This window comes from Taeniopygia guttata, chromosome 3 (genome assembly GCF_048771995.1).
Source record: "Taeniopygia guttata chromosome 3, bTaeGut7.mat, whole genome shotgun sequence".
Classification (NCBI taxonomy): Eukaryota; Metazoa; Chordata; class Aves; order Passeriformes; family Estrildidae; genus Taeniopygia; species Taeniopygia guttata.
In genome coordinates this window covers 82,529,104-82,552,241 of record NC_133027.1, presented here as the reverse complement: position 1 = coordinate 82,552,241, position 23,138 = coordinate 82,529,104, and the positions used below count along the sequence as shown (strand labels likewise).

The following is a 23,138-nucleotide window of genomic DNA, read 5'->3' as shown; positions in this document are numbered from 1 at the left end:
GTTCTCCAGGGCGCGGTGGGGCGTGCGCGTGTCCCCGCCGCGACGGTGCGCGGCGCCCGCGTTCGCCGTGTCCCCGTGTCCCCCAGGGCGCATGCGCGGAGCTGCGTCCCGGCCGCCCCGCTCGTCCCTCCCGTGGGTGGCCGGTGGCGCGCGCCCGCCGCCGCTGCCGCCATGTCCGCCGAGCAGGTGAGCGGCCTCTGCGAGCAGCTGGTGAAGGCGGTCACCGTCATCATGGACCCGGCGTCCACGCAGCGGTACCGCCTGGAGGCCCTCAAGGTACGGCCCGGCTGGGGAGGGCGCCAGGCTCCGGCCACGCGGGCGCCCCGTCCGCACGGCCGCCCCGTCCACACGGCCCCGGGGCGGGCGAGAGCCGGGCGGGCCGGTCCCGGTCGTGCCCTGAAGTGCGGGAGCCGTCAGCAGGCGGCGGGGGTCGGGCGGCCGCGTGTGCCCGGCTTGCTGCGCCAGGGATGGGGCTGCCACCTCCTGCCCCGGTGTGTAACTGCGTGTTCGTGTCCCGGCCGTCCCTTCCCTAGTTCTGCGAGGAGTTCAAGGAGAAGTGCCCCATCTGCGTACCCTGCGGGCTGAAGCTGGCCGAGAAGACGCAGACGGCTATCGTCCGGCACTTCGGCCTGCAGATCCTGGAGCATGTGGTCAAGTAAGTCAGCTCGTCCCGGGCCGCCGAGCCGGGGAAGGGTCCCAGCCTGCCAGCTCTGGTGGGATCTGTGCCCATTCCGGCACCTCCCACCCCAGGGAGGCATTTTCAGTACGCAGGAAGTTTGTTCTGCAGCAAAGAATAGTTGCAGGCCTGCTCTGGATTTTTTTATTATTCTGTAAAAGAAAGAGAGGATATAATTCCTTTCAGGCACATTGGGAAGGTTAATTTACTGAGCTGTAACACACATTAACATCAAAAGATGAAAACAAGCACACTGGGTTACCAGTAGGTCTTTGCAGAGTTCTGTCATTGGTTTCCTGCTAACAAAGAGGCTTGGTATTAGTTCAGTTCCGAAATTCCTTTCTCTGCCGCCTCTACAGACCTGATGCTTTGTGCTTTTGTTGCTGCTGCTTCTCGTGTCTGTTGACCTCGGTAGGGCATGCCCATTTGCCAGCAGCAGTTTTAACTCAGCCCTTTTATTAAGGAATTGTGTGCTGGCAGAGGCAGGGAGCTGGTAGTGTTTCCAGTTTAGGTAAAGAAGCAATGGTTCCTTGAGAATCAAGTCAGATCCAGATGTTTTTACTTGGTTTCTTTTTTGTTTATATGTTTTTAACAGATACCGTTGGAACAATATGCCTCGCCTAGAAAAAGTTTATCTAAAGAACAATGTTATGGGCCTCATATCCAGTGTAAGTACCTACTGCTCCAGGCTGTTGTGAAATGTGAGAGCAAAAGTAAAAAATACTCCAGTTAATTTACACAGAGGATCTGAATTCAGTTTTTCATTTCATTGCTTTTTTGCTTTGCATCTCTGGTTGTTTCAGTGCTTTTCTCTGTCTTGTCAGGTGAATAGCCATGTTACCTCACATGTCAGGAAGTTGTGAGGATTGTATAACGTATGTAATGTACTTTTTCTTTTCTTAGGAGGAAATTCATTAACTGTGGATGTTCTTATCTTTTGCAAAAAAACTAAACCCATTATATTAGTTGTGGTTTTTTCCTGTTGTTGTGGTTGCTCACGTGACCAAGTGACCTTCTTTTGAGGAGAGTCTGTCTGGTTCCCAGAGTTTATTAGCTATGGATGTTTGGGAGCATAGGAGTGTCATCTAATGTAGCTGCAATGAAGCACTGCCCAATGTTGTGTTTTGTTTTGGTTTTAGTTTCTGTGGTTTACAATGTTTGCAAACACTGTTTCCCAGGTCAGAGTTATAAATGCCTGATGCTTGCTGTTTTGTGTAACTGTCCCCTTTCTGTTACAGGGAACTCAAAGTATCCTGGAGGAGGAAAGTCACATTAAGGATGTGCTGTCTCGCATTGTGGTAGAGATGATCAAGCGGGAATGGCCTCAGCACTGGCCTGACATGCTAAAGGAGCTGGATACTCTCTCCAAGCAAGGGGTATGAAACACAGTTGTCTGGTCTCTTTTGCTTGCTCTTAGTGTGGGGTTCAGTCTTCCATCATCCTGAGAAAAATCTAACTCACTCATGGTCAAGTGGGACAGGTTGGTGATGGACTCAAAAATCCCTGTAAGATTACGCTATCTTGAGATGACTAGCAGAGAGAGGGCCATCCTGCTGTTCTATTTTCTCAACGTGAGGCCCTATGTCTTCATGCATGCTTGCTTTCTCTCCACATCTTTGAGCTAGTCTCTAGAGATTTTAATGTTTGGACTGTGCTGATGGAGTATATTTCACTTTGGGACATCAGGAAACTCAGACAGAACTGGTGATGTTCATCCTCCTACGTTTGGCAGAGGATGTAGTGACTTTTCAAACTCTACCTACCCAGCGGCGGCGAGATATCCAGCAAACCCTCACTCAGAACATGGAAAAGATCTTCAGCTTCCTACTGACTGCCCTGCAGCAGAATGTCAGCAAGTACAGATGCATGGTAAGAGTCTCCTTCCCTTTGGTTTAATTTGTGCTGGAGGCATTTAGGAATTGGGATGCAGCTCATGAATTGTTGGGGAAGCAAGTGCAGAAACTGAAATCTGTTGCTGCCACTCTGAGGTAGGGATCTGCTGTGGCCTGGGAAACTGGTGCTGATCAGAAAGACTGAGAACAGAAGGCTGATAGTGTTGGTATTTTGATTTTGCTAGTGTAAATGGTTTGAGTGGATGCATGCGTCATCCATGCTGTTGGAATGTGTGCTGGCACCAGGGGTGTACAGCTTAGCAAAATGAAGGTGTGGTTGTGGCAGAAACAGGCAATTCAGGGTGGTTTATGTAACACACAGTGATTAAGAGATGCCATCCAGGAATCGTGTCTGCTGTCTCATGGTTCAGTGCTACAGTTGAGGTGATGCACCAAAATGCATGAGTTTCTGATGTCTCAACATGTTTCTGGGCCTCTGGTCTTTTTCTCCAGGAGCTCAAGTCAGGAAGCCTTTTTTTGGCGAAGTTGTAGTGAAGAATGCTCTTTCTATTTTTGTGTAAACAGACTTCTTTCCTGAATTCTTACCTAGAATCAGATGTGCAGGTCAGTCACAATGGATGATGAAGGGGAGTCTCTACCCCAGTCTATGCCTGTGAAAAGGAAGTGGATTTGAGAGTGAAGCACGGTTGAGAAACTGAAGTAGAAACTAGTTGCTTATTCGTATCTCATATTCTTTTTTTTTCTATTAATTAATATCCAGAGTTATACTAAATGTGAAACTGGGAAGCAATGAAAAACCCTTTCCCTATTTGTCTTCTATATACCTTCCTGATGCACTGTCAGGCTGAGCAAACCCCCACCCTGTAGAGTAGATAGTTTTCTGTGCAGTTCATGGTGGTGGGAGTATGACCTTTGTGTGTTTCGTAGTCTGGTTGAAATGCATTTCCAGGTAAGATTTGCATTGCAATGCTTGAGGCGCTGAAGTGTGGCTGCTTCTGCTAATGGTGGAATCTTTCTGATTGGAAAGGTTGGAGCACCCCAGGAACAAGAAGACCTCACCACTCCACAGGTTAGCAGACCTTTGGGCTGTTCATGCACAGGGTCGTTTCTGAGGGTTGGGTGTTCATCTGTCAGCACACAGCCTGAGGGAGATGATGGCTAGGTCCCCAAGACTGTAATAGTGTGCAGTGCTTAAAAGTATGATGGATTAATAGAGAAATGTGTTTATAAGGTGGCTTATATATGAGATGTTTGGGACTCAGGCTGATTAACTTAAAAAATCACTGCAGTGAATAGTCCAAACCAAAGGCTTGCAGTAGAAGAAAATGCCTATGGTTCTTTGCATCTGAAAAAAAATCAAACCTGAGTATCTGTGGGACTTGTTTGCATTGGGCAAAAAGATGGTACAGGCAGTGCATTGTTGCTGTTAAGTGTCCTAGGCCTGGGAGTCAGGCTTTAAGTTGTTGCTCCAGCTCTCTCCAGCTGCCTTTCTGACTGTGGACAAATCACCTCTTCAGACCTGAATCTTAAAAGCCATCAGCGTCTTTTCAGAGTCTAGCTTTTGGGTGTAAGATGCTCTTAAAAGGTCAAAAGTTTATTTCCTGGAAGCCTCCAGGAGGTACCAAAATGCCTTTCCTTCTTGTTTCCTGTTCTCCCTGGTGCCTGCTGACTGGAGTATTACCTTTTTGGATGAGAAGGGAATTGTGGCTTAACTTGGCAATTCAGGGTCCTTTTATCTTAACTACCTGGGGGCTGCAGAGGTGACTTTGTTGCTGTAGCAGTGTCCTGAGTAGGAGACTGTGATGTGGCTGCTTTTTTGGCTGTGTCCTTGAGGAGAAGCCTATACAGCAGTGGCTGGTTGGAAATGTGTGCTGTAGCTTTTACTTACCCTCTCTTGTTTTCTTTTTCAGAAGACTGATTTGGCTCAGGAACCAAAGGTGAGAGGAACTATATGTTAGCTCATTAGTAATTCCTAATCTTAAGGTTACTTAGAACGAGGCTTTTCCCAGGCTTCTGAGTGTGTTGCCTGCAGTTTGATGCAGATGGATTTGTTCACTCTTAATACTAACCCCTTGAGAAGAGACAAGTGAGGAGTGTTAGCAGAAGGGTCCAAATCTCTCACTTTCTCGGGGGGTTCTTGGTATTGTAATTTCAGGGAGTGGGTGGCTTTAGTAGGGAATTGCTGTTTTTCTCTGGTTCTGATCCTGTGCCTCCTCTCTGTTCACAGGCCCAGGCAAACTGTCGTGTGGGGATAGCGGCACTCAACACTTTGGCTGGCTACATTGACTGGGTAGCCTTAAGCCATATTACAGCAGACAACTGCAAGCTCTTGGAGATGTTGTGTCTGCTCCTAAATGAGCCTGAACTCCAAGTTGGAGCAGCAGAGTGTCTCCTGATTGCTGTCAGCAGGAAAGTGAGTTCTTCCTCTCTGGCTCTTCTGGCTCCCTTTTATTTTTCGCCTATTCTCCTACATAATTCTTCAGACTGAGCAATGCTATCTTTGCTCTTTTATCTGAGAATCAAATTTAGGTGATTCTGTTAATGATATTTGATGTGAATGTCATGTCAGCACAATACACAGAGCAACCATTAGCACCCTGTCCAAATTCCATGCACAGTTCTCCTTGCAGTTTGAACTTGGAGGTCTTCACTGACCTTTTATCCCCCACTTCCTACAACTGTGAAGTGGAAAATAGTGTCATCAGCTGTGTCACCTGGCAGCTCAGAGAAATGACAGCAGGATCTAAACAGGTGATTTGACCCATTCTTTCACAAGCAGCTGAGTGTCAAGGCTGAGTACTTATCAGCTGCCTGTAAATAATGAGCCAGTCTTCTGTAAATAAAAGATAATGTCTCAGGGTCAGTTTTGCCATTTAAAGTTCCTGTGGTGGGATTGCTTGGAGACATTTTTTTTAGATCAGATACCTTGGAATTTAGGCAAGTTTTTACTTAAGTCATATGTGGACTGTAAGCCCCTCCGCAGATGGAAAGAAAACTGTGACTCTCCTAATTATGCTTGCAGATGGAAATATTTATGTAGATAGGTATAAATAGTTATGTTCTAATTGAAGCGTCTGGTGTGTTTTGTGCACAGGGTAAGCTGGAGGATCGGAAGCCTCTGATGGTCTTGTTTGGAGATGTTGCCATGCACTGCATCCTCTCTGCTGCTCAGTGAGTACCCTGGTGCTGCTGTGATTTCACATGAAACTGCATACAAATGGCTTTGTAGGTGCAAAAGATACTGCTGCTTAAGCAAAGGAAGCAGGGACTGGATAGGAGAGAACAAAATCACCATTTCTTTTGCAAAACCTAGAAAACTAGGGTTTTGGTTTTTTTTCAAAACCCGTAATTGAAAGACAAAGAGGTTTAAATATCACAGCTTCCCTGGCTTTCTGTTTTAGCCTGAAACTGATTCAGAGGAGGGACTCTTTTAAAGAGGCAATTTCAGAGGTTTTAGATGCCAATAAAGCAGTACTTATTGATAATAGCAAAGATCTCACTGCGATAAAATCAAATTGGTCTATCTACAAGATAGACAGCAGTGTGCCTGTCACCTACAGCGTGAGTAACTGTGATCCTGTTTTCCCCCCCTTCCCTCATTCCCAGGACAGCAGATGGAGAAGGCCTGGTGGAGAAGCACTATGTTTTCTTGAAGAGGCTTTGCCAAGTTTTGTGCGCATTGGGCAGCCAGCTATGTGCGTTGCTAGTAAGTCTTTATTAATACCAGCAGCAACCCTGGCAGGGCTAGTTTTTAGGGCTGGGTCTTGAGGCAACCCTGATCTAAGGCAGGACCAGGGTTCTCTCTGCACATTTGGCAGCTGTCGGATTCTCTCTGTGCATTTCCAAAAGGCAGAAATGGCTCTGCTTTTACGTGAGTTAACTGTGTCCTGCCAAGTCATAGGAATGTAGACTGGAGGGACCCTGACTGATGCCAGGGCTTTGCTGTCATCAAGAACCATTTCCTATAACCTCTATAAAATGCTGAGCTTCACTGAAAATTGGTCAGGTTTTTAGCCGACTACTGCTACAGAAAATCTAGTCCAGGAAATTACTCTTCTATTGGAAGCCTTTTAAATTTCTCAAGAAAAATAACTCAGAGAGTATACCTGTCTGCTCTACCAAGACTCTCTGAAGCTGAAGGAAGAAATGGGTTCTGTTCCTGCTGTTCATTTTTGTAATGCTTTGTGTCCATGTTGGGATGAAGATGCAAATTCATACTGTTCATGCCATGCTGGTGCTGAATTCCCATTCCCTCTGTTCAGCTGAGTGCTTCTACAATGAAGAGGCCAGGTTTGTTGAGAGGTGTTGTTTGTGGGGAGATTGAAGCAACCAGCCTATAAAAGCAATAGAGCAAAGTAATGTCTCATAGGGAGAGAAAGGAAAAAAAAACAAAAACAGCCTTTGAGAATTCATCCCTAAAAAGAATGGACAGCACACAGAGTGCATTACTGTTTGCAGTGACTCCACTTGCTGTTAGGCAATAGGAGCTGTTAATCCATAATGAAGTAATGAGATGAAGCTTGCTATTTAAGATTCACTTGGGAGAGGCAGCACTGAGCTGTACAATTTCAGGGATCTTGAGGGCACCAGATTATGTTACAATTTCTGAGAAGAAGCAAAACCTTGAATTTGTGGCTCCGGGTAAAACTTAATTTCCTGACAAACTTCTAAGAAAGTTACTGGTCATGGATACCCATATTTGTGTTAAATACACAAAATGTTTGGAGAAAATGAATGAAATTATCTGGGTGTGTTTTCCTGTGAAATTCAGTTTGAATTGTACTACTTTGGTACTGCTGTGTGGGTTTGACCCAACAGGACAGAAATTGTGACTCACGGCAGCAACAGTGGTTGTAAATTTGGTTTTAATGGAGCTCCACTATGTGAGAAGTCACCCATAATTTTTGAATAAGGGTGGTGGTGGTGTCTCCAGCACCTCCAGGCTGGTCAACAGAACATGATGCTCCTTGGACTATACTGGTTTCAGAAAAAAATCAGTTGTTCAGTGTTTCTGTCTCTGCTCCTTTACAGTCTATGGCCTTGGATCTAGTGCTCCTGCTTTACCCTGAAACATACCATTTGTGAGCCCAGCCTGCCATAAAGTTAGTATTTTGTCTGAAATACTTCATGTTCCTCATAGGGCTCAGATTGTGATGTGGAAACGCCAGCCAACTTTGGAAAATACCTTGAGTCATTTTTAGCCTTCACAACCCATCCCAGCCAGGTATGTAAAGGGCTGAAAGTCTCGTGTGTCTGTGTGGATGAATGCATAATTGAGGTAGCCTGTAGAAAACTACAGAACTTCAGCTGCTAAATATTCCTCTCTAGGCTCCCTGTTTCAGCTGAAGGCCTGGAAGGCACAGTATTTTCTACTCTGTTACCACACCATCAGGAGCAATTCCTGACACAGAGAACTGAGTAGAAAATGCAGAACTTCCAGGCGGCCCTAGTATTAGAGGTTTTTGGCTTTCTGGGAATTTGCCATGTGCCTTCAAGGTGCCTTGGCCTGAACTTAATAGTCAGTATAATTTGCTGTTGCTTTCTGATATCAACACTTAATGTTAGCAGGGGAAATTGCAGCACTGAAATCCTGCTTTGCTCCTCTTCTTCCCCCAGTTTCTGCGCTCTTCCACCCAGATCACATGGGGAGCCCTCTTTCGGCATGAAGTTCTGTCTCGTGACCCTTTGTTGCTGGCTGTTGTTCCCAAGTATCTCCGTGCATCTATGACCAACCTTGTGAAGGTATGTGGAAATCACAGTTGGTTTTGAGAAGGTGCGTGGTAAACATGGCCTGTGGGTCACGGGGGAAGAAACTGCACTTCTGTTGTGTCATGGCCAAACATGATCTCCAGGGTGCTGAGCACAGTTGTATCTTGCTCCTTGCCTCCAGCCTTCATCTCCCTGAAGCTGGTGTTAGCTATGATGGTTGACTTCTCTTTCTTCCTGACCTTTTCCACTTTGTCTCCAGGTGGGCTTTCCTTCCAAAGTAGACAGCCCCAGCTGTGAATACTCCCGTTTTGATTTTGATAGTGATGAGGACTTCAATGCCTTCTTCAACTGTAAGTTGCCATGATCCTTTGTACATTCTGTTATCTGTCCTTTCTTCCTGCTTTTAGTCACTGGCTGAGCTTGGAGCCTATCAAATTGGCTTGGCAGCTTCCATTTTTTTCTCAACTTTTTAAGTCTGGATCTTGGAGTAAAAATTAAGTTAGGATTTTCCTGGGGCAATTCATGTGTTTAATTTTAGTATTTGCTCTTGTTTTGCTGGCTGGTCAGATAGATGGCCTAATAGCATTCTGGTGTCAAAGCAAATGTGTCTTCTGGCCACCTAGAGGAGGAAATCAAACAGCCTCAAGTCATGCTCAGGTTAGGAGAGGAAGGCAGCTTACAAAAGACTTTAGATGTCATTCCAGAAAGAAAATCTGTCTTGGCCCTGGTAGGAAGTTTCTGGTTTAGTGCCAATAGCTAGAGCTGAGCAATTAAAATAGCCAAATTCAATCGGGATCTTAAACCACCACAGGATATTAATGAGTTTACTTTTTCTTTGATCTTGTATTTTTCTTCCCAAAATGGAAGTTGGTTCTCACTGGCTGGTGTAGTTTAGTACTAACTTGGTGGGTGGGAGGATACATTGAATAAATTATATGCATTTTTACTTTTTATATTTATGTCTGAAGATTTTAAGTGTTGCATTTTTATTGCTTACTAGATAGTTTTACTTACTGTAAGAAATCCTTTTGGGTAGAAACTATAAAGTAGCTAAATGCACAAAGCCAGAATCTGAAATAGTTTTAGAGGGTTAAGTTATATTGAAACGTTACATATATAAGAAAACATTACTAATTTGAAACACAAAATAAAATTACTTGGCAACACATCTTTAATTAACAATGCAAGTTACATTTGTGTAGTCAGCAGAGCTGATATTTTTGTGGTCATGCAGTGGAATATTTTGGAACAAGTGAAATTCCTGTTCTGTACTTTGTTTTTAGTATCTTTGAAAACAAGGCAACTGGGTTTTGAGATCAAGTTTGTTTGTCACTAGTTGAATAATTTAGGAAAAGTGTGTTTAGCTAAAGGAAGTGGTAGTTATCTAATGCTGGTATTTAATCTCAGTATCCCAAGATGCTCTGTAAGCAGCAAACGTCAAAGCAGCAGTTTGAAGCATATTTTAAATGAAGAATAGTGGTTTAGTTGTAAATCTGGTTTAGCATTGATGCCTTTTCCTGGTCTTAAAAAATTGAGAGCCAGACACAGTTAAGGGCTAAGGGATTTTTACCTTGGTAAGGTAAAAGGTGCCACAATGCACCTTGGCAAAGTGGTGCACCAATAAGCATCCTTATTAAAATACTGAGGTAAAAACCCGTTATCCTTTAACTGTGTCTGGCTCTCAATTTTTTAAGACCAGGAAAAGGCATCAGCATAGATTTTCATAATTCGTACTGCATTTTAATTGTACTTTTAAAAATGTTAGTCCGTCATTTTTTAGTCCACTTAAATAAGTTCAAAAATTGCCCATCCTGTTGTACCTGCTCTACTGGCTGTGTATCTGTGCCCACTACACAGCTATTGCCAAAGCAAAAGTCCATCATGTTTGTGGGTCTGCAAAATTTGTAGCATCAGCTGGTTTCTTGGTGTGTGATTTTTCCCTGCAGCTTTCCGGGCCCAGCAAGGAGAGGTGATTAGGATGGCTTGTCGTCTGGACCCTCTAACTGGCTTCCAAATGGCTGGTGAATGGCTGAAGTACCAACTCACAGCTCCTGTTGATACCGGACCCATGAACTGTAGGTTACCTGAAAAAAATTAGGGATACGGGATTTGTTTTTTAATTAAAGCTAAGAAGAAATTTCTTGGCTTTTTTTTTTGTTGTTGTTGTTGTTGATATTGTTGGAATTTTTTAAGTGGTAGGCAAGACTCCATGCTAGATTTTCAGGATTTTAAGGTTTTTGCAAGTTAAAAAGCAAAACCAAGTCAAATCCACCCCTTCCCTAATTTATCCCTTTGGAGTCTACATATGGAATAAGTAATGTAAAGCCCCTGGCTTCTCCTCCCCTGAAATTGCTCTGCAGAACAGGTACAGCTGTCCTCCTGATACAATTTTACAATTATTTGGGGCATTTTATATTTGTAACATATTTATTACTTTTGCTAGGGAAGTTATGCCTATCTGGCAAATTCCCTGCTGTTCACTTTGCTTTCCCTGCTCTGAAGGACATCTGCTTGGTGCTCTGCAAAGTCACACCGAGGACAGTCTTGCCTGCAGTGCTGAGTCTGGGCATGTGGTCTCCCTTCTTTTCCTTTCTGTGATCTGTTCTATTGCTCTGCACAGTACCTCAAAGGCTTATACCTCAGGAGCCTTCACTTGAATTAAGCAAATCACACGAGATTACCTTAATTGCTCCCAGTGCATCCCTGCCAGGCATCTGCAGGGAGAGCTGTGTGCTTAAAATATCTGTAAGTGCTAAGTGCAGCACAGGAGCTTACCAGGCTGCTGTTGAGGAGCATGGTGAGAGCTCCAGTGTTCTCTTCCTTTCAGCTAAGACAGGCGAAGGTCTCTGCTCCATCTTCTCTCCATCCTTTGTGCAGTGGGATGCCATGACCTTCTTCTCAGAGAGCGTCATCAGCCAGATGTTTCGAACCATGGATAAAGATGTATGTGTATCCCATGCTCCTGCCTTCTCTCCTGGCGTCTTCTGGGTCGACACCGGGGTTTTTGCAGCTGTGCTGTCCTTGAGCAGTTTGTAGTAACTGGTTACCTCCATGCAAAACCCAGAATGTTTGGTGAGCCATTCTCATGAGGAGTAATGACCCTTCTTTTGATGACACCAAACTCATACTGGTGTGTTTAGTTTTGGACACTATGGTATGAGAAGTCATAGGAGAGTGCTCAGGTGACATGCTTTTACATAGTGCCTTGCTAGAGGAGAAGAGATTTCTTAAGGAAGAATGTCTTGAGTTTATTTAATTATCCTCCTAATAGATTTTTAACATTTTAATTTGTAACTAAATGAGAGGAACTATGCCCAGAGAGTAGGAGATCAGAAGCATTTTCTCTTTTGTTCAACAGCAGGCAAATCAGAAGGATCAGTTTGATGTAGACTGACTTGATTTTTTAATTAGATTAAAGCTGCTCATGTACTCATCAATCTAATCATAGTAGAATAATTATGTAGGTCAATACAGCTGGTTAAGCTTGGAATCTGTTGGACAATGTCAAGAGGAGTATTGGGAGGCAGAGTGGGAGAGGAAATTTGCCTTTCCCAGAGGTGCAAGCAATAGTATGAGGACTAGAGACTGATGTCTCAAGACTGTTTTACCAACAGTGGCAATGCTGCTGTCCTTTTTGCCTCAGCCTTTTTCCTTTCTTTTTGTTACCTTTGTAGGAAATCCCTGTGAATGATGGCATAGATCTGCTGCAGCTTGTCCTTAATTTTGAAACAAAAGATCCTCTCATCCTGTCCTGTGTGCTCACCAATGTCTCTGCTCTCTTTCCATTTGTCACTTACCGACCAGAATACCTCCCACAAGTACTTTCCAAGGTAGGTATGTGCAAACCCTGCTAAAATCACATCAGCTTTTTGTAGTGCAGGGCTCTTGGACTAAACTGCAGGGGTCAATCCTCTTGGTGTTGCTGTCAGGGAAGGATTATATTTTATGTTAAAGATGGGAGAAACTGAGACTGAGGCTTGTCACCAGAAGATTAATGTCAATTAACCTAAATTTTGTCGTTCATAGCCTTAAATCTTAGTATTAATTACATGCTCTGGCTATGTTTTATTTCAAGGCGTCACTGTATTGATGATTTAATCTTTCAGCTCACTCAGGCGTTCTTCACTGACTTCAATGAAATTGCATTAAAATCTACATTACCTGTTCCTTGAGCTCAAAGAGACATGAGTGCTAAATATTAACAAATCATACTTTTTAAAAAAAATTTTTTCCTCCCTTTTCTCACAGCTGTTTGCTTCAGTTACCTTTGAAGTTGTAGAAGAAAGTAAGGTACGTCTGAATTATTATCTACTAATGAGCTATAACAGCTGGATCAAATCACATTCTAGTGGAGCCAGCATCCTGAGTCTGAAGACTCTGCTGAAGTAGGCTTCTCAAGTATAGTTCTGCTCCTGAAAAAGCTGGGGAGTCTAGATATTGCTGATCTCTGTGGTTGACATAGCCTACTAAGCTTTGGCTAACAAACTTAGAAGGCTACAGGTGTGCTCTAAGGCCAGTACACTTAGTTCCCTAGTCAGTGCTGGCCTTCCTGAGAGTGAAATCCCTTCATTAGCTCTGGGTGTTCTTTCAGTACTTGGTATAGATGGCTCTGAAGGATGGCTGTAAACTTGCCATTTATCTAAGAAGTGCCTGGAGTCTTGAAATAGTAAGAGCTATGGCATCCTCACTCCTAAGTACAGCTTGTTTGAACATGGACTGCTTGAGTTGACTCCTGCTTCAGAGGAAATTTGGTTGCTGCATGGTTATTTGGAGGGGGCAGGGGAGGAGTAGAAATGTTTTTTTAATCTCTGTTCAACAGCACAGAAATCTATATGTAGTGAATTTGTCTCTTGAAGATACCCTGCATTTGGCTGAACTTTTGTTTTGTTGCATTGAAGTTTGTTGTGTCTGTCCAGGCTCCTAGAACTCGAGCAGTGAAAAATGTGAGAAGGCATGCGTGCTCCTCAATCATAAAGATGTGCCGGGATTACCCTCAGCTTGTCCTGGTATGTAAATGCAACTGTCATGAAGAGTCTTGTCTCAGTTTCAGTTGGATTTTGTGGGATCTTCAGCTTCCATGTCTACAGTCTGCTTTCCTTGCAGGAAGCATTTCTGCAGCACAAATGGCAAAGTGGTTCATTCCTCTTTTTTTCATGTATCTCTTTTTTTCCCTACTGAAACATTTTCTGTCTGAGGAGTTGAATTGTAGATTGGTGGGTTAAATGTAAAAGGGATCATGAGGAGGACACAAGCAGCACGGCACTGGTATTATGGGAATGTTTGCTGAATGTCCATGTTATCACCTGTGCTGGTCTCAGCTAAGTCCTTTGCTGAAGACACTAGCATAGCTAACACTAGATTGTCTTCTGTTACTTAACAGAATATAGGAGAAAAAGGAGAGTATTTGTTTTCTGGATGAGCTTGAGGAGATTAGAAGACAAATACATTAAATTCCATGAGCTGTGTTTTGTTGGTTTTTTTTTTCTGAAGTAAACAGTCTCTGCCTGCAACATTCTTTAGATGTGTTTCTGTGGAGTGGGACCTAGGATTATAGGAGGACCATAGGACATGGCTTAAACAAAGACATTTTTGAAGGATGTTAGTTAAGGTAATTTGGAGGTTCCAGTCTGCATTCTGTAATTGATGCCAAGAACTAATGGGTTGGTTTTTGTTCCACTTTATTGGTCCTTGAGCTACAGCTGTCTCTTTCCTATGGCCAGCCAGACATCATTACAATAAGAGTCAAGGACCCACAGTTGCCCCAAAAGATGTTCAGAGGACTTTGCTGAAGAGGATGATTGCTAATGTTTTTACAAACTTAGGGTAGATGTGACAGCTGGAGAAGAAAGGGAATAAATGCAAGAATTCCTGTGGCACTCATTTTAACCATACGAATTGGTACTTACCACAAGCAAAGAAATGGAAGAATCCTGAGTCTGGCCAAAGAAGCAAGGTGCTTTCTGTGAGCAAATAAAAGCACCAGAACTGTTTTGAGGTGTGACACTGCCTTAAGGGGTATAACTACCTAGGGAGAGATTTCCTCTTCTTATTTCAGTCATTCTGGAGAGTTAAAGTAAAGTGGATGCAGGATAATGATAGAGGGGTAAGGAAGAATAGAACATGCAGAGAAATTTGAGTGTGAGGAGGAGATGTCTATGTTGAGAAAAGGTAACAGACATGCTCCTCCAGCTGTACAGTACACCCCTTCTCTACCTTCCCCAGTGGCCCTCCTCCATACCAAATGTATGATGCTTTTCCACTTGGATGTGTTTTCTAGCCAAACTTTGAGATGTTGTACAACCACGTGAAACAGCTACTGTCAAATGAGCTACTTCTGACACAGATGGAGAAGTGTGCTCTTATGGAGGCCCTTGTCCTCGTCAGCAACCAGTTTAAGGACTATGAGCGACAGAAGGCTTTCCTGGAGGAGCTCATGGCTCCTGTGGCTGGCTTATGGCTCTCCCCAGAGATGCAGAGGTATGGGTTATTTTTCTTTCTGTTGGTCATTTCTTCTCCAACTTTGAGCTGCAGGTGTTGAGGAGGTGATGCCGTGCCCAGTAAGGAAACACACAGCCCATAGGAGGATGGTGGGCTGCCTCTTGATGTCCTGTGCTGTGGGAAGTCATTGTGATAATAGTTCTCCTACAGTACAGAAACTGCCAAGAGACTAAATACTGTTTGCTGAAAGTTTCTGGGTAAGAGTTGTTTAAGGTAATAAAGGAACATTCCCCAGCATGCTTAAAGCATTTGTAGAAAATGAGAAGTGAAAGAAATCCTTGCTCATCCCCATGAGAAGGTAGGAAGCTGAGATGTCTTGCAACTCTGGGTAGCTGAGCATACAAAAAAGTTTTCCTAGCAGGGCTATCTTCATAAGAGATTTGAATCTTTTAGATCCCCACAGCCCAAGAGAACTGATAATATTTGGGAAGTGTACACATCTCTGATGCTTTTTAATCATGTTCCCATGTACAGGATGGAGTGCTACCTAGCCTCTTTAGCCTGCTCTGTATATGTGTTCATTGGCAGTGCAAAGCTCTGCTTAAATTCCCTGGTTCAAATAATAATCCCATTGCTGTCTTTTGCTGCTGCCAGAGTCCTCTCAGATCCTGAAGCCTTTATATCCTACGTGGGTGCAGACAACAAAATTGCTGATCCAGTCATGGAAGATCCTAGTGGCCTGAACCGGTCTAGAGTGAGTATTGTTACCAGGAGAGGTGTAATCCTTAATGAAAAGAGACCTACCTCCTTCCATCCCCATTTCTCTTGTGATTGCACACAAGGTCTCCTGATCATGTACTTCTTTAGATTGCAGAATAACAGGCTGGCCTTGCTCTTTAAGCTACAGTAAAGAGCATGCAGGTCATGCAAAATGACATTATTTATCAAAGTGAAGCCCACTGTTTCCTCCTCTATGTTTAATAGAGTTTGGTTTTGGAGAAGCAATTGATTTACATAATTTTTAGAAATACTGCACAGTGAATTGTGCTTTTTAAACCAGGCAGTATGGAAAACATCATGCTCAGACTGGAGCACAGAATATAATTAAAATTCATCTGAGGAGATTTGTATTGAGTTGTTAGTGTAAAGTCTTCACTTGAATTGCAAATGGAGTTGCTGTCCTCAGATCTGTAGAAGACACTGTAGAAGACACTGTAGAAGAAATGCAGTCCACAGAGATGTGCTTGTGATTCAGGGCTAATGCAGTTGTGTCATCTCGGATCCTGCATCTGTCCCAGCACATGAAGTACATGAGGAGCTGATGGTCTAGATCCTTACTTTTAGCAGTCTACCTGGCTGCTTGCATGCTCTTGAGGTGATAGGCATTGGTGATTTGTCTGATAGTGAATTCCTAGGCCATCCTGCCATGGCCAGGGCTCTCTGAAGGTGATGGAATACAGCACAATCATTTGCTATATTTTCCTGGCAGCAAACTCACCAGGGTTTGTTCCTGTCACCAGGTTAGGCTCACTGTAGAACATTCCCTTTGAGATGGCATGATGACATGTTTCTCTGAAAACCTGTTGATTCAGACTGTGATTTGGCTAAGAAATGCTTTCTCCACATCTCTTGCTGCAGATAAGCTTTTGTGTGTACACCATCCTGGGAGTTGTGAAACGAGCTCGTTGGCCTGCTGCTACTGAAGAGGCAAAAGCCGGAGGATTCTTTTTGGGATACCTGCCCAGTGGAACTCCAATGTACCGTAATCCCTGCACTGAGCAGGTCCTGAAGCTTTTTGACAATTTACTTGCTCTCATAAGGTGGGTCAAGTTGATTTGAAATCATTTATGTTGGCTTATGAATCTCTGAAAGCCAAACTGTGATAAATTTGTGGAATGCTCAGAGCATGGTTTGTCCAGTGAAGCCAGTGGGAATATGGGCTGGTGCCAGTGCCCAAGTATTCTTCCTGACTGTTCACAGTGGGGAACGGCACTATGGAAACTGGAGCATTCTAAACGTTCATTGACCTGGCCTGCAAGAGGCAATCAAAGCTAATGGGAGCTTGTGCTGGGGTTGCTTCCCCCACCTTCACTGTTATAGTTCTGCCACCCATTTAATGATTTCTCTACTAACATCTCTGCTCTGCTCTCAGCCCCTGCAAGGCCACCTCTCCTGTCACCACCAGGGCAGTCCCAGCTCTCATCGCATCCCGTTAACGTTGTTCTCTCTTCAGTGTTAAATTAAGCTGGCTTTGCTGACCATGAGCAGCAGCCTCCTGAAACACTGTCTGCTCTTGAAATCAGTGGATGCATACTCTCAGGCTGTTGCTACCATGCAGGGCCTCTCTGCGTGTCACCAGTGGTGTGTATGTCTTGGGCAGCCAGGGGAGGGAGCAAGTGAAGGCAGAAAAGGGAAATCCTGAAGAACACAGTTCTTCCAGAAGTATCTCTCAGGGTAACTCCTGACACTGGGAGTTTGCCAGACTTCTGGGACAATTTTGTGAGATAGCATGTTACATACTTGAAAACTTGCTACTCTATCCTTGGCCTTTTGAGAAAGAGTCTTTTCAGATCCACTTAGATTTTTCAGCTCCTGGGTTTGTAAGGGAAGGGGCCCTGTTACCTGAGTTCCATCTAGTCAAGTATGTTTAGTAGTCACTGAGCTCAGGAATGTGCTGCTTGCAGAGAGGAGCAACATACTGGACTACTGGGACAAGCACGTGCCATCATGGCCCACGCTGGCAGTGTTTCTCGTCACTAAACTGTAGCACAGTGGTGGTACTTCGGCCAGTGACCAGGTAGACCTACAGAATTGTGCTTGAAGTGTTTTTACCTTTTATCCTGGAAGGCTGAAGATGCTATTGATGAGCTTTTGGGAGAGGTTAGGTAGAGTAGAGTTGCCCTGAGTAGTGGTAGCCTCATGCCGTTTCTTCCAGTGAAAGCCTGCCATGTGGTCATATTGTGTGAGACCAACTAAACCAGTGCCCAAGGTACCGAACAGGTTGCAACAGACACTTTTTCCTCATGCAGTCACTGTCCCTACCAGAATTTGTGCCTCAGTATAATCACTTGGGATCTGTTACAACAAGCTTAGGAAGCTGTCATCCAACTTCTGTCACCACTTCTGTGAAGAAGTAGAAACTCTGTGCCTGGTTTTTACCACCTCCAAGAGAACACATGAGCTGAGTTCTCTATCCAGGATATAAAGGAACAGGCCCCATGGCTGGTTTGGGCATTTTTTGAGATAATGCATCTATGTTGTTCAAGCATCTCACCTGCAGACCAAAATACTTTCTGTGTACATGGAGAAACCCGTACTTCACTCAGAGGTATCTGGGCTTTTCTTAAGGCTGGATGCTCCAACAAGAACTAATGAATGATGTATTCAGAACAGTAGATCTTTGTGCTTCATATTTTTCCATTGCTCCTGTTGGATATATAGACCTTTGATAACTGCAAGCTCCTAGTTGTTCAGTGCAGGTGTTGATTATGATGCTTGTCTTTTTGGCAAAGCTGGATCTTGTGGTGTGGAGCTCTTGTGTTGTCTGCCAACTTCAGATGCCTTTCTCAGGCCCTCTTAAATACGGATCACACAGGAGAATATGGAATCTGTAGCTACCTGTCAGCAGGCAGGAGGCATGGGGATGTGAGGACGGCTACGTGGTAGGAAAGCTGCCTGTGTTTAGGATGCCTTCAGGGACATAGTTACATTACTACCTGGGATCTGTGCCATTAGGCAGCTCTCTGTATGGATAAGCAACAGCCAGTGTTGCCCACGTGCAACCCTGGGACAGCGCTGTGGAAGTCCCTGCACGCTGTGTTGGTTTCGGTGTGAGCAGATCTGCAAGTAACAGTAGCATGGATCCTGCTGAGCAGCTGAACTGAGCACCAAGTCAGGCACCAGTGTGCTAACAGAGGGGATTTTCAGGCTCACTGGATAGTGTGTGGCTTTCTGCTGCTGTTTTAGCAGACAGAAGCTGTGAAGCTGTTAAGCCACTGGGCTTTTGCCAGGGTAGTAAGTAGCTTGAAGGTAAGTCACAGGTGAGATCAAAGAACTGAGAAGAATAAGGTAGTCAAGGTAATGGAAAAATAAGGTAGCTTTGAGTGGCATCTTACTGTGAAGAACTGCAGCTTTGGAAAAAGATTCTTCAGTAATGGACTGTCCTAAAGGACTCATCTTCTGGTTTACAAGCTCTTCTCTCTAGGCATCAGATACTCTTTCTAGCAGACCTATGACCATCAATGAAAATTCTCCAAGTCCTGCCATATCCTTTGCTTGTCTTTTCTAAAGCATAAATGTCTGTTGAAATTAGTTTTACTTTGTTTTCATGTGTGTGGTGTGCCCAGGAATGCTGATAAGTCTCAGCTGGAACATGCCTAGGAGCGATATCATCATACATGAAGTCTGTTGAATGCCTTTTTAACTCCCATAGGGAGTGGGTGGTTGGCCATTTTCCCTCCATTCCCACTGGGAATGTGCTAAAGTATTAAGAGAACTTGCCTTGTAAGTGAACATCTGCCTCCCAACTCTCAGACTTAAGAAAATGCTTCAAGGACACTGAAACAGCTAAGGACCATGACCTCACCTTCAGGAGATGACTGTCTGGCCTGTCCAGCTGGAGTTAGTGCACTGTGATTTCAGGGCTCACCTTTGCAATTCCACAGTCCCTGCATTTGCACCACTGGCCTTTTGCCCAGCATGAGGCAAAGCCAACACTGACATGGAGTGGACAGGAGACAGACAAGAGATTATTTTAGTGGCTAAGTTTCAGGATAACCTCAAGCAAAAATGCGCAGCTTTTCGAGTCAGTGGGGCAGCATTAATCAGTGTGGAAGCTGGAGTGTTCCCTAGCCCTTCTTGGCAAAGCAGAATCAGCTCTTGTGCCCCTTTGAGGCCTGTTGCATGGTGTTAGATCCAGCCCAGAATGAGAGTATGAGTCATTAAGAAGTCATTTCTATAGCTCTTTCTCATGAAGTTCACATACTTGCCTTCCTCATGTGCAGTGAGCAGGGAATTTAACACTTGCAGAGAGAAACAGGCTAGTTGCGGTTTTGGAGCTTTCTGCAAGTGCAGGCAGACATCACTGCCTCACAGTTGTCAGAATTATGAACATAAACCTTAAAAAAAACAAACAAACAAAAAAAAAAAAACAGTAATTACTACATGAGTGAAAGCTGAGATTCTGGAGAACATCCTGAGGTCTGTCCACCCACCCTTCCCCCAGCCATTCCCATGTACCCCCTGCTTTGGGAAGTGCTGCTCAAGGAGGAGATACTGAGTTGCCCTTGATCACCTCTAGCAGCAGGTACAATGGCATTGCAGTTTTGGAGGAGGCTGCAGGATTTGTGCTGTGGGCAGCTGGCGACACCCAGAGTGGAGGTCTGAGGTCTCAAAGGAGAGAGGTAGGTGAGAGAGACACCCCTGCCAACTCCAGCTCTGAGTGTCAGTACCCTGGCTAAGAGAGAGGACCCATTTTAGCCTGGATGGCAAGAACCAGCCACCCGTGGCTGAATTGGTGTCCCTTGCAGACGGCTGACAGTGGCCACTTCCTATGACACAGAACTGTTCCCAGCTGAATGTGTTGTCCAGGGGGCAGGTGTGCCTGCCATGAGTAAAATCAGATGGGACTGATGTTCTCACTAGAGGCTCTCCAATGCCACCTGCTATTCTGGGGACTGTGACTCAACCCTGAGGAGCAGTGTGTGTATGGAGCTGAAACAGCCCCTCCCTCTGCAGGGGCCTTAGGTGCAGCAGTTCTTTTGAGATGACAAAATCCCATGTCTTGTCAGTTCTAAAAATACATTCTCTCATCCCTTTGGCCAAGCTAATAAGTTGTTCCCAGCATCATCTGGAGAATTGCTGGGAGTTTTTACTGCTGGTGCTTGCAAGGGGTGGGATGAACTGAAATAAGTAGAAGGGGCAGCCAGGAGATTGAGGACATGAGGTGGAGTCACTCCATGTCTCTGTCTAGCTTCCCCAGTATTTTTGCAGGTGGGGAAGGGGGATCCCATGCACACGTGCATGGTCTCACCTTCCTCATCATCTGCCTCAGAAGAGCTGTCCACAAGCTGAAGGAGAGGATTCCACTGTCAAGGGCAAAAAGGGATTGATTTACATGAGTATAAGCCAAGTGCTCTTCTGTTTCAGGACTCACAACAACCTCTACATGCCAGAGATGGTGGCTAGGCTGGGGGATTCATTTGCAAAGGCCTTGGACATGCTGGATGTGGAGAAGAATGCCATTCTAGGTAAGAGGTTTGTTTCTCTTCAGGAGGAATGGCAGATTCTTAGAGATACTTGAGTTAGTGATCTGTCCAGTGAAATCGGGCTGAGGACCAGCTTCTTCATAGTATTTGCAGCTCAGCTGTGATTTGAACCGGCTGAAACTAAGATGTAAATAAGTTATTGGTCTCAGACACATTGGTTTCTTCTGCATGCATGGAAGGATACACTTCCAGGCTGCTTATCCCATCTCTGGGATGGTGGTGGTCTCTGCAACGTGGCATTTCAGGCTGCAGAGGCTGGAGGGTGCTGTGATTGTCTGCCTTTGAGCAGAATTAGTGCTCAGAAGGAGCCCTGAATGCTGGTGCAGAGACCTGTCCTGGAGGGCCAGAGCCAAGTTGTGCAGTGTAGCTCTGGCACTTGTTTCTAGACAGCATCTTAGAAAGAGGCCTTTGGAACCTTCTTAAAGCAGGTTGGAGCTTGTGAGCACAGAAGCCTTTCCCACCAAGCACAAGTGAGTGGCCTTGTGGATGAAGTGGGGATCATGACTTTGGAAATTGGGGTATAATGTCAGGTTGACAGACAGTGAAATATTTTGGGGAAGTTGCTTTGTCTTTTTTTCTCCATCTCCTAGCTATAAAATGAGAACACGGTTCCTTTACCTGTTTTATGTGACTTTAAAAACTCTATCTGTGAGCCCCTGCACATAAAGCAGCAGGGCCTTGATCTCTGCTCTAAACTTTTTAATATCATAGTTCTACAGTAGCTTGTATCTTGGCAGAGAATACAAACCTGAAGAGATGAGCTATTAGAAGAGCTGCAACAACTGTCAGCTTTGCTGCTGACTGGGTTTTCTGATAGCTCAAGTTCCACTTCAGAGAAATAAGGCAGCTACAACAACCTCAGTGGAAACACCTCTGCTCTGGGTGCAACCAACCTGAACCTGGCTGACCTCTGACTTTCTGCCCCAGGGTTGCTGCACCACTTCCTATTTGGCTCTTGCCAAGAGCTTCCCTTGCTGATGTCAAGCTGGCTGGGGCCTGCCCAGCATGCTCTGAAGGCTTTCTTATTAATGTAACTGAAGCTTATGCCTTCCCACAGGTCTCCCTCAGCCTTTGTTGGAGCTTTATGACTCTCCTGTTTACAAAACAGTCTTAGAAAGGATGCAGGGCTTCTTTTGCACCCTCTACGATAACTGGTAAGAGCATTACATCTCTCACCACGTTCCAGCACTGCACAGCCAGAGCAGTAGGTTATTGTGGGGTCCTAACTTCCTTTAGAGTAGACTTTTGATGTGAGCTGTATCCTGCAATACCCAAGTACAAGCTGCAGTGGTGGCATGCAGCTTGTACTTACATATATGTATATATGTATATATATATATATATATGTATAAAATATATATACAGTGGTTGTAACCTGCCACACAGACATGGAACAGTCTTGAAAAAGTACCTCAAAATGGAGATCTACTTTTTGCTCTCCTGCAGTTAGGTAGTCAGATTGGAGCCCTTACCTGATATGCTGATCTAGTTTGTCTCTTTTGCCCCTTCTAATTATATGTTAGGGTGCATCAGCACTTGGAAGCACCTTGTAGTGCTAAAATGCTTAATTCATTGTCCCTCTGCAGGTATCCCAGAAAAAAAGAGATACTGTGCTAAAACTCCTCTATAGTATTTGTTTAGGAATGTGACAACTGTGTAGTCTCAAGATGATAGAACTTGTAGCCTTTGCAGATCAGAGACGTGGTACTTGTTATCTGGCAGACTTGTAACTAACTTGTTTTTTGTTGAAGTTTTCACATCCTGGGAAATGCAGGCCCCTCCATGCAACAGGATTTCTACACTGTTGAGGGTCTTGCCACCCAGCTCCTCAGCTCTGCTTTCAACAACCTCAACAACATTCCTGATTACAGACTGCGTCCCATGCTCCGTATCCTTCCATCACCGTCTCAGGCCAGCCTGGGAGGCTCTGAAGACATAAATTTAAAGCCTGCATTGTTTTCAGTATGGCCAAGACAAAGAAGGGTGATTGAGGAGGTAAACAAACAGGGATACACCTGGTGTGGGTAAGGTATGATGATAGGAGGGCACAAAGAGATTGAGCAGTGCATGGGGTCAGAATAAATGCAAAGGGTTTGTGTGGTTCTGGAGGCACTGTGAGAGGGGAGTAGTGCCTTTTGAGCGGCATGACAGCTTGGATAGTGAGGAGCTTGACATTAGGATGTGCATCTCCGGGAG

At 44.6% G+C, this 23,138-nt stretch overlaps 1 protein-coding gene across 7 annotated transcripts in view; it reads left to right on the top strand.

Moving 5' to 3' along the window:
• Nucleotides 1-29: 29 nt before the first annotated feature.
• The window catches only part of XPO5 (exportin 5), a 29,356-nt gene continuing 6,247 nt past the window's right edge, over nucleotides 30-23,138 (top strand). The window contains exons 1-24 of one of the 7 annotated variants that reach the window (XM_030268530.4): nucleotides 33-276; nucleotides 534-655; nucleotides 1,272-1,344; nucleotides 1,915-2,052; nucleotides 2,363-2,545; nucleotides 3,557-3,598; nucleotides 4,440-4,466; nucleotides 4,757-4,942; nucleotides 5,624-5,700; nucleotides 6,136-6,235; nucleotides 7,670-7,753; nucleotides 8,146-8,271; nucleotides 8,498-8,588; nucleotides 10,185-10,313; nucleotides 11,066-11,181; nucleotides 11,913-12,068; nucleotides 12,487-12,528; nucleotides 13,155-13,244; nucleotides 14,516-14,715; nucleotides 15,331-15,430; nucleotides 16,315-16,496; nucleotides 20,824-20,924; nucleotides 22,000-22,096; nucleotides 22,694-22,830. In XM_030268530.4, the coding sequence (XP_030124390.2) occupies nucleotides 172-276; nucleotides 534-655; nucleotides 1,272-1,344; nucleotides 1,915-2,052; nucleotides 2,363-2,545; nucleotides 3,557-3,598; nucleotides 4,440-4,466; nucleotides 4,757-4,942; nucleotides 5,624-5,700; nucleotides 6,136-6,235; nucleotides 7,670-7,753; nucleotides 8,146-8,271; nucleotides 8,498-8,588; nucleotides 10,185-10,313; nucleotides 11,066-11,181; nucleotides 11,913-12,068; nucleotides 12,487-12,528; nucleotides 13,155-13,244; nucleotides 14,516-14,715; nucleotides 15,331-15,430; nucleotides 16,315-16,496; nucleotides 20,824-20,924; nucleotides 22,000-22,096; nucleotides 22,694-22,830 (2,704 nt within the window). In that variant the 5' untranslated portion in view covers nucleotides 33-171. Of the gene's footprint in view, nucleotides 277-533; nucleotides 656-1,271; nucleotides 1,345-1,914; nucleotides 2,053-2,362; nucleotides 2,546-3,556; nucleotides 3,599-4,439; nucleotides 4,467-4,756; nucleotides 4,943-5,623; nucleotides 5,701-6,135; nucleotides 6,236-7,669; nucleotides 7,754-8,145; nucleotides 8,272-8,497; nucleotides 8,589-10,184; nucleotides 10,314-11,065; nucleotides 11,182-11,912; nucleotides 12,069-12,486; nucleotides 12,529-13,136; nucleotides 13,245-14,515; nucleotides 14,716-15,330; nucleotides 15,431-16,314; nucleotides 16,497-20,823; nucleotides 20,925-21,999; nucleotides 22,097-22,693; nucleotides 22,831-23,138 lie in introns of all 7 variants that reach the window. The other 6 variants (XM_030268531.4, XM_030268533.4, XM_030268529.4 and 3 more) reach the window with 6 other exon arrangements.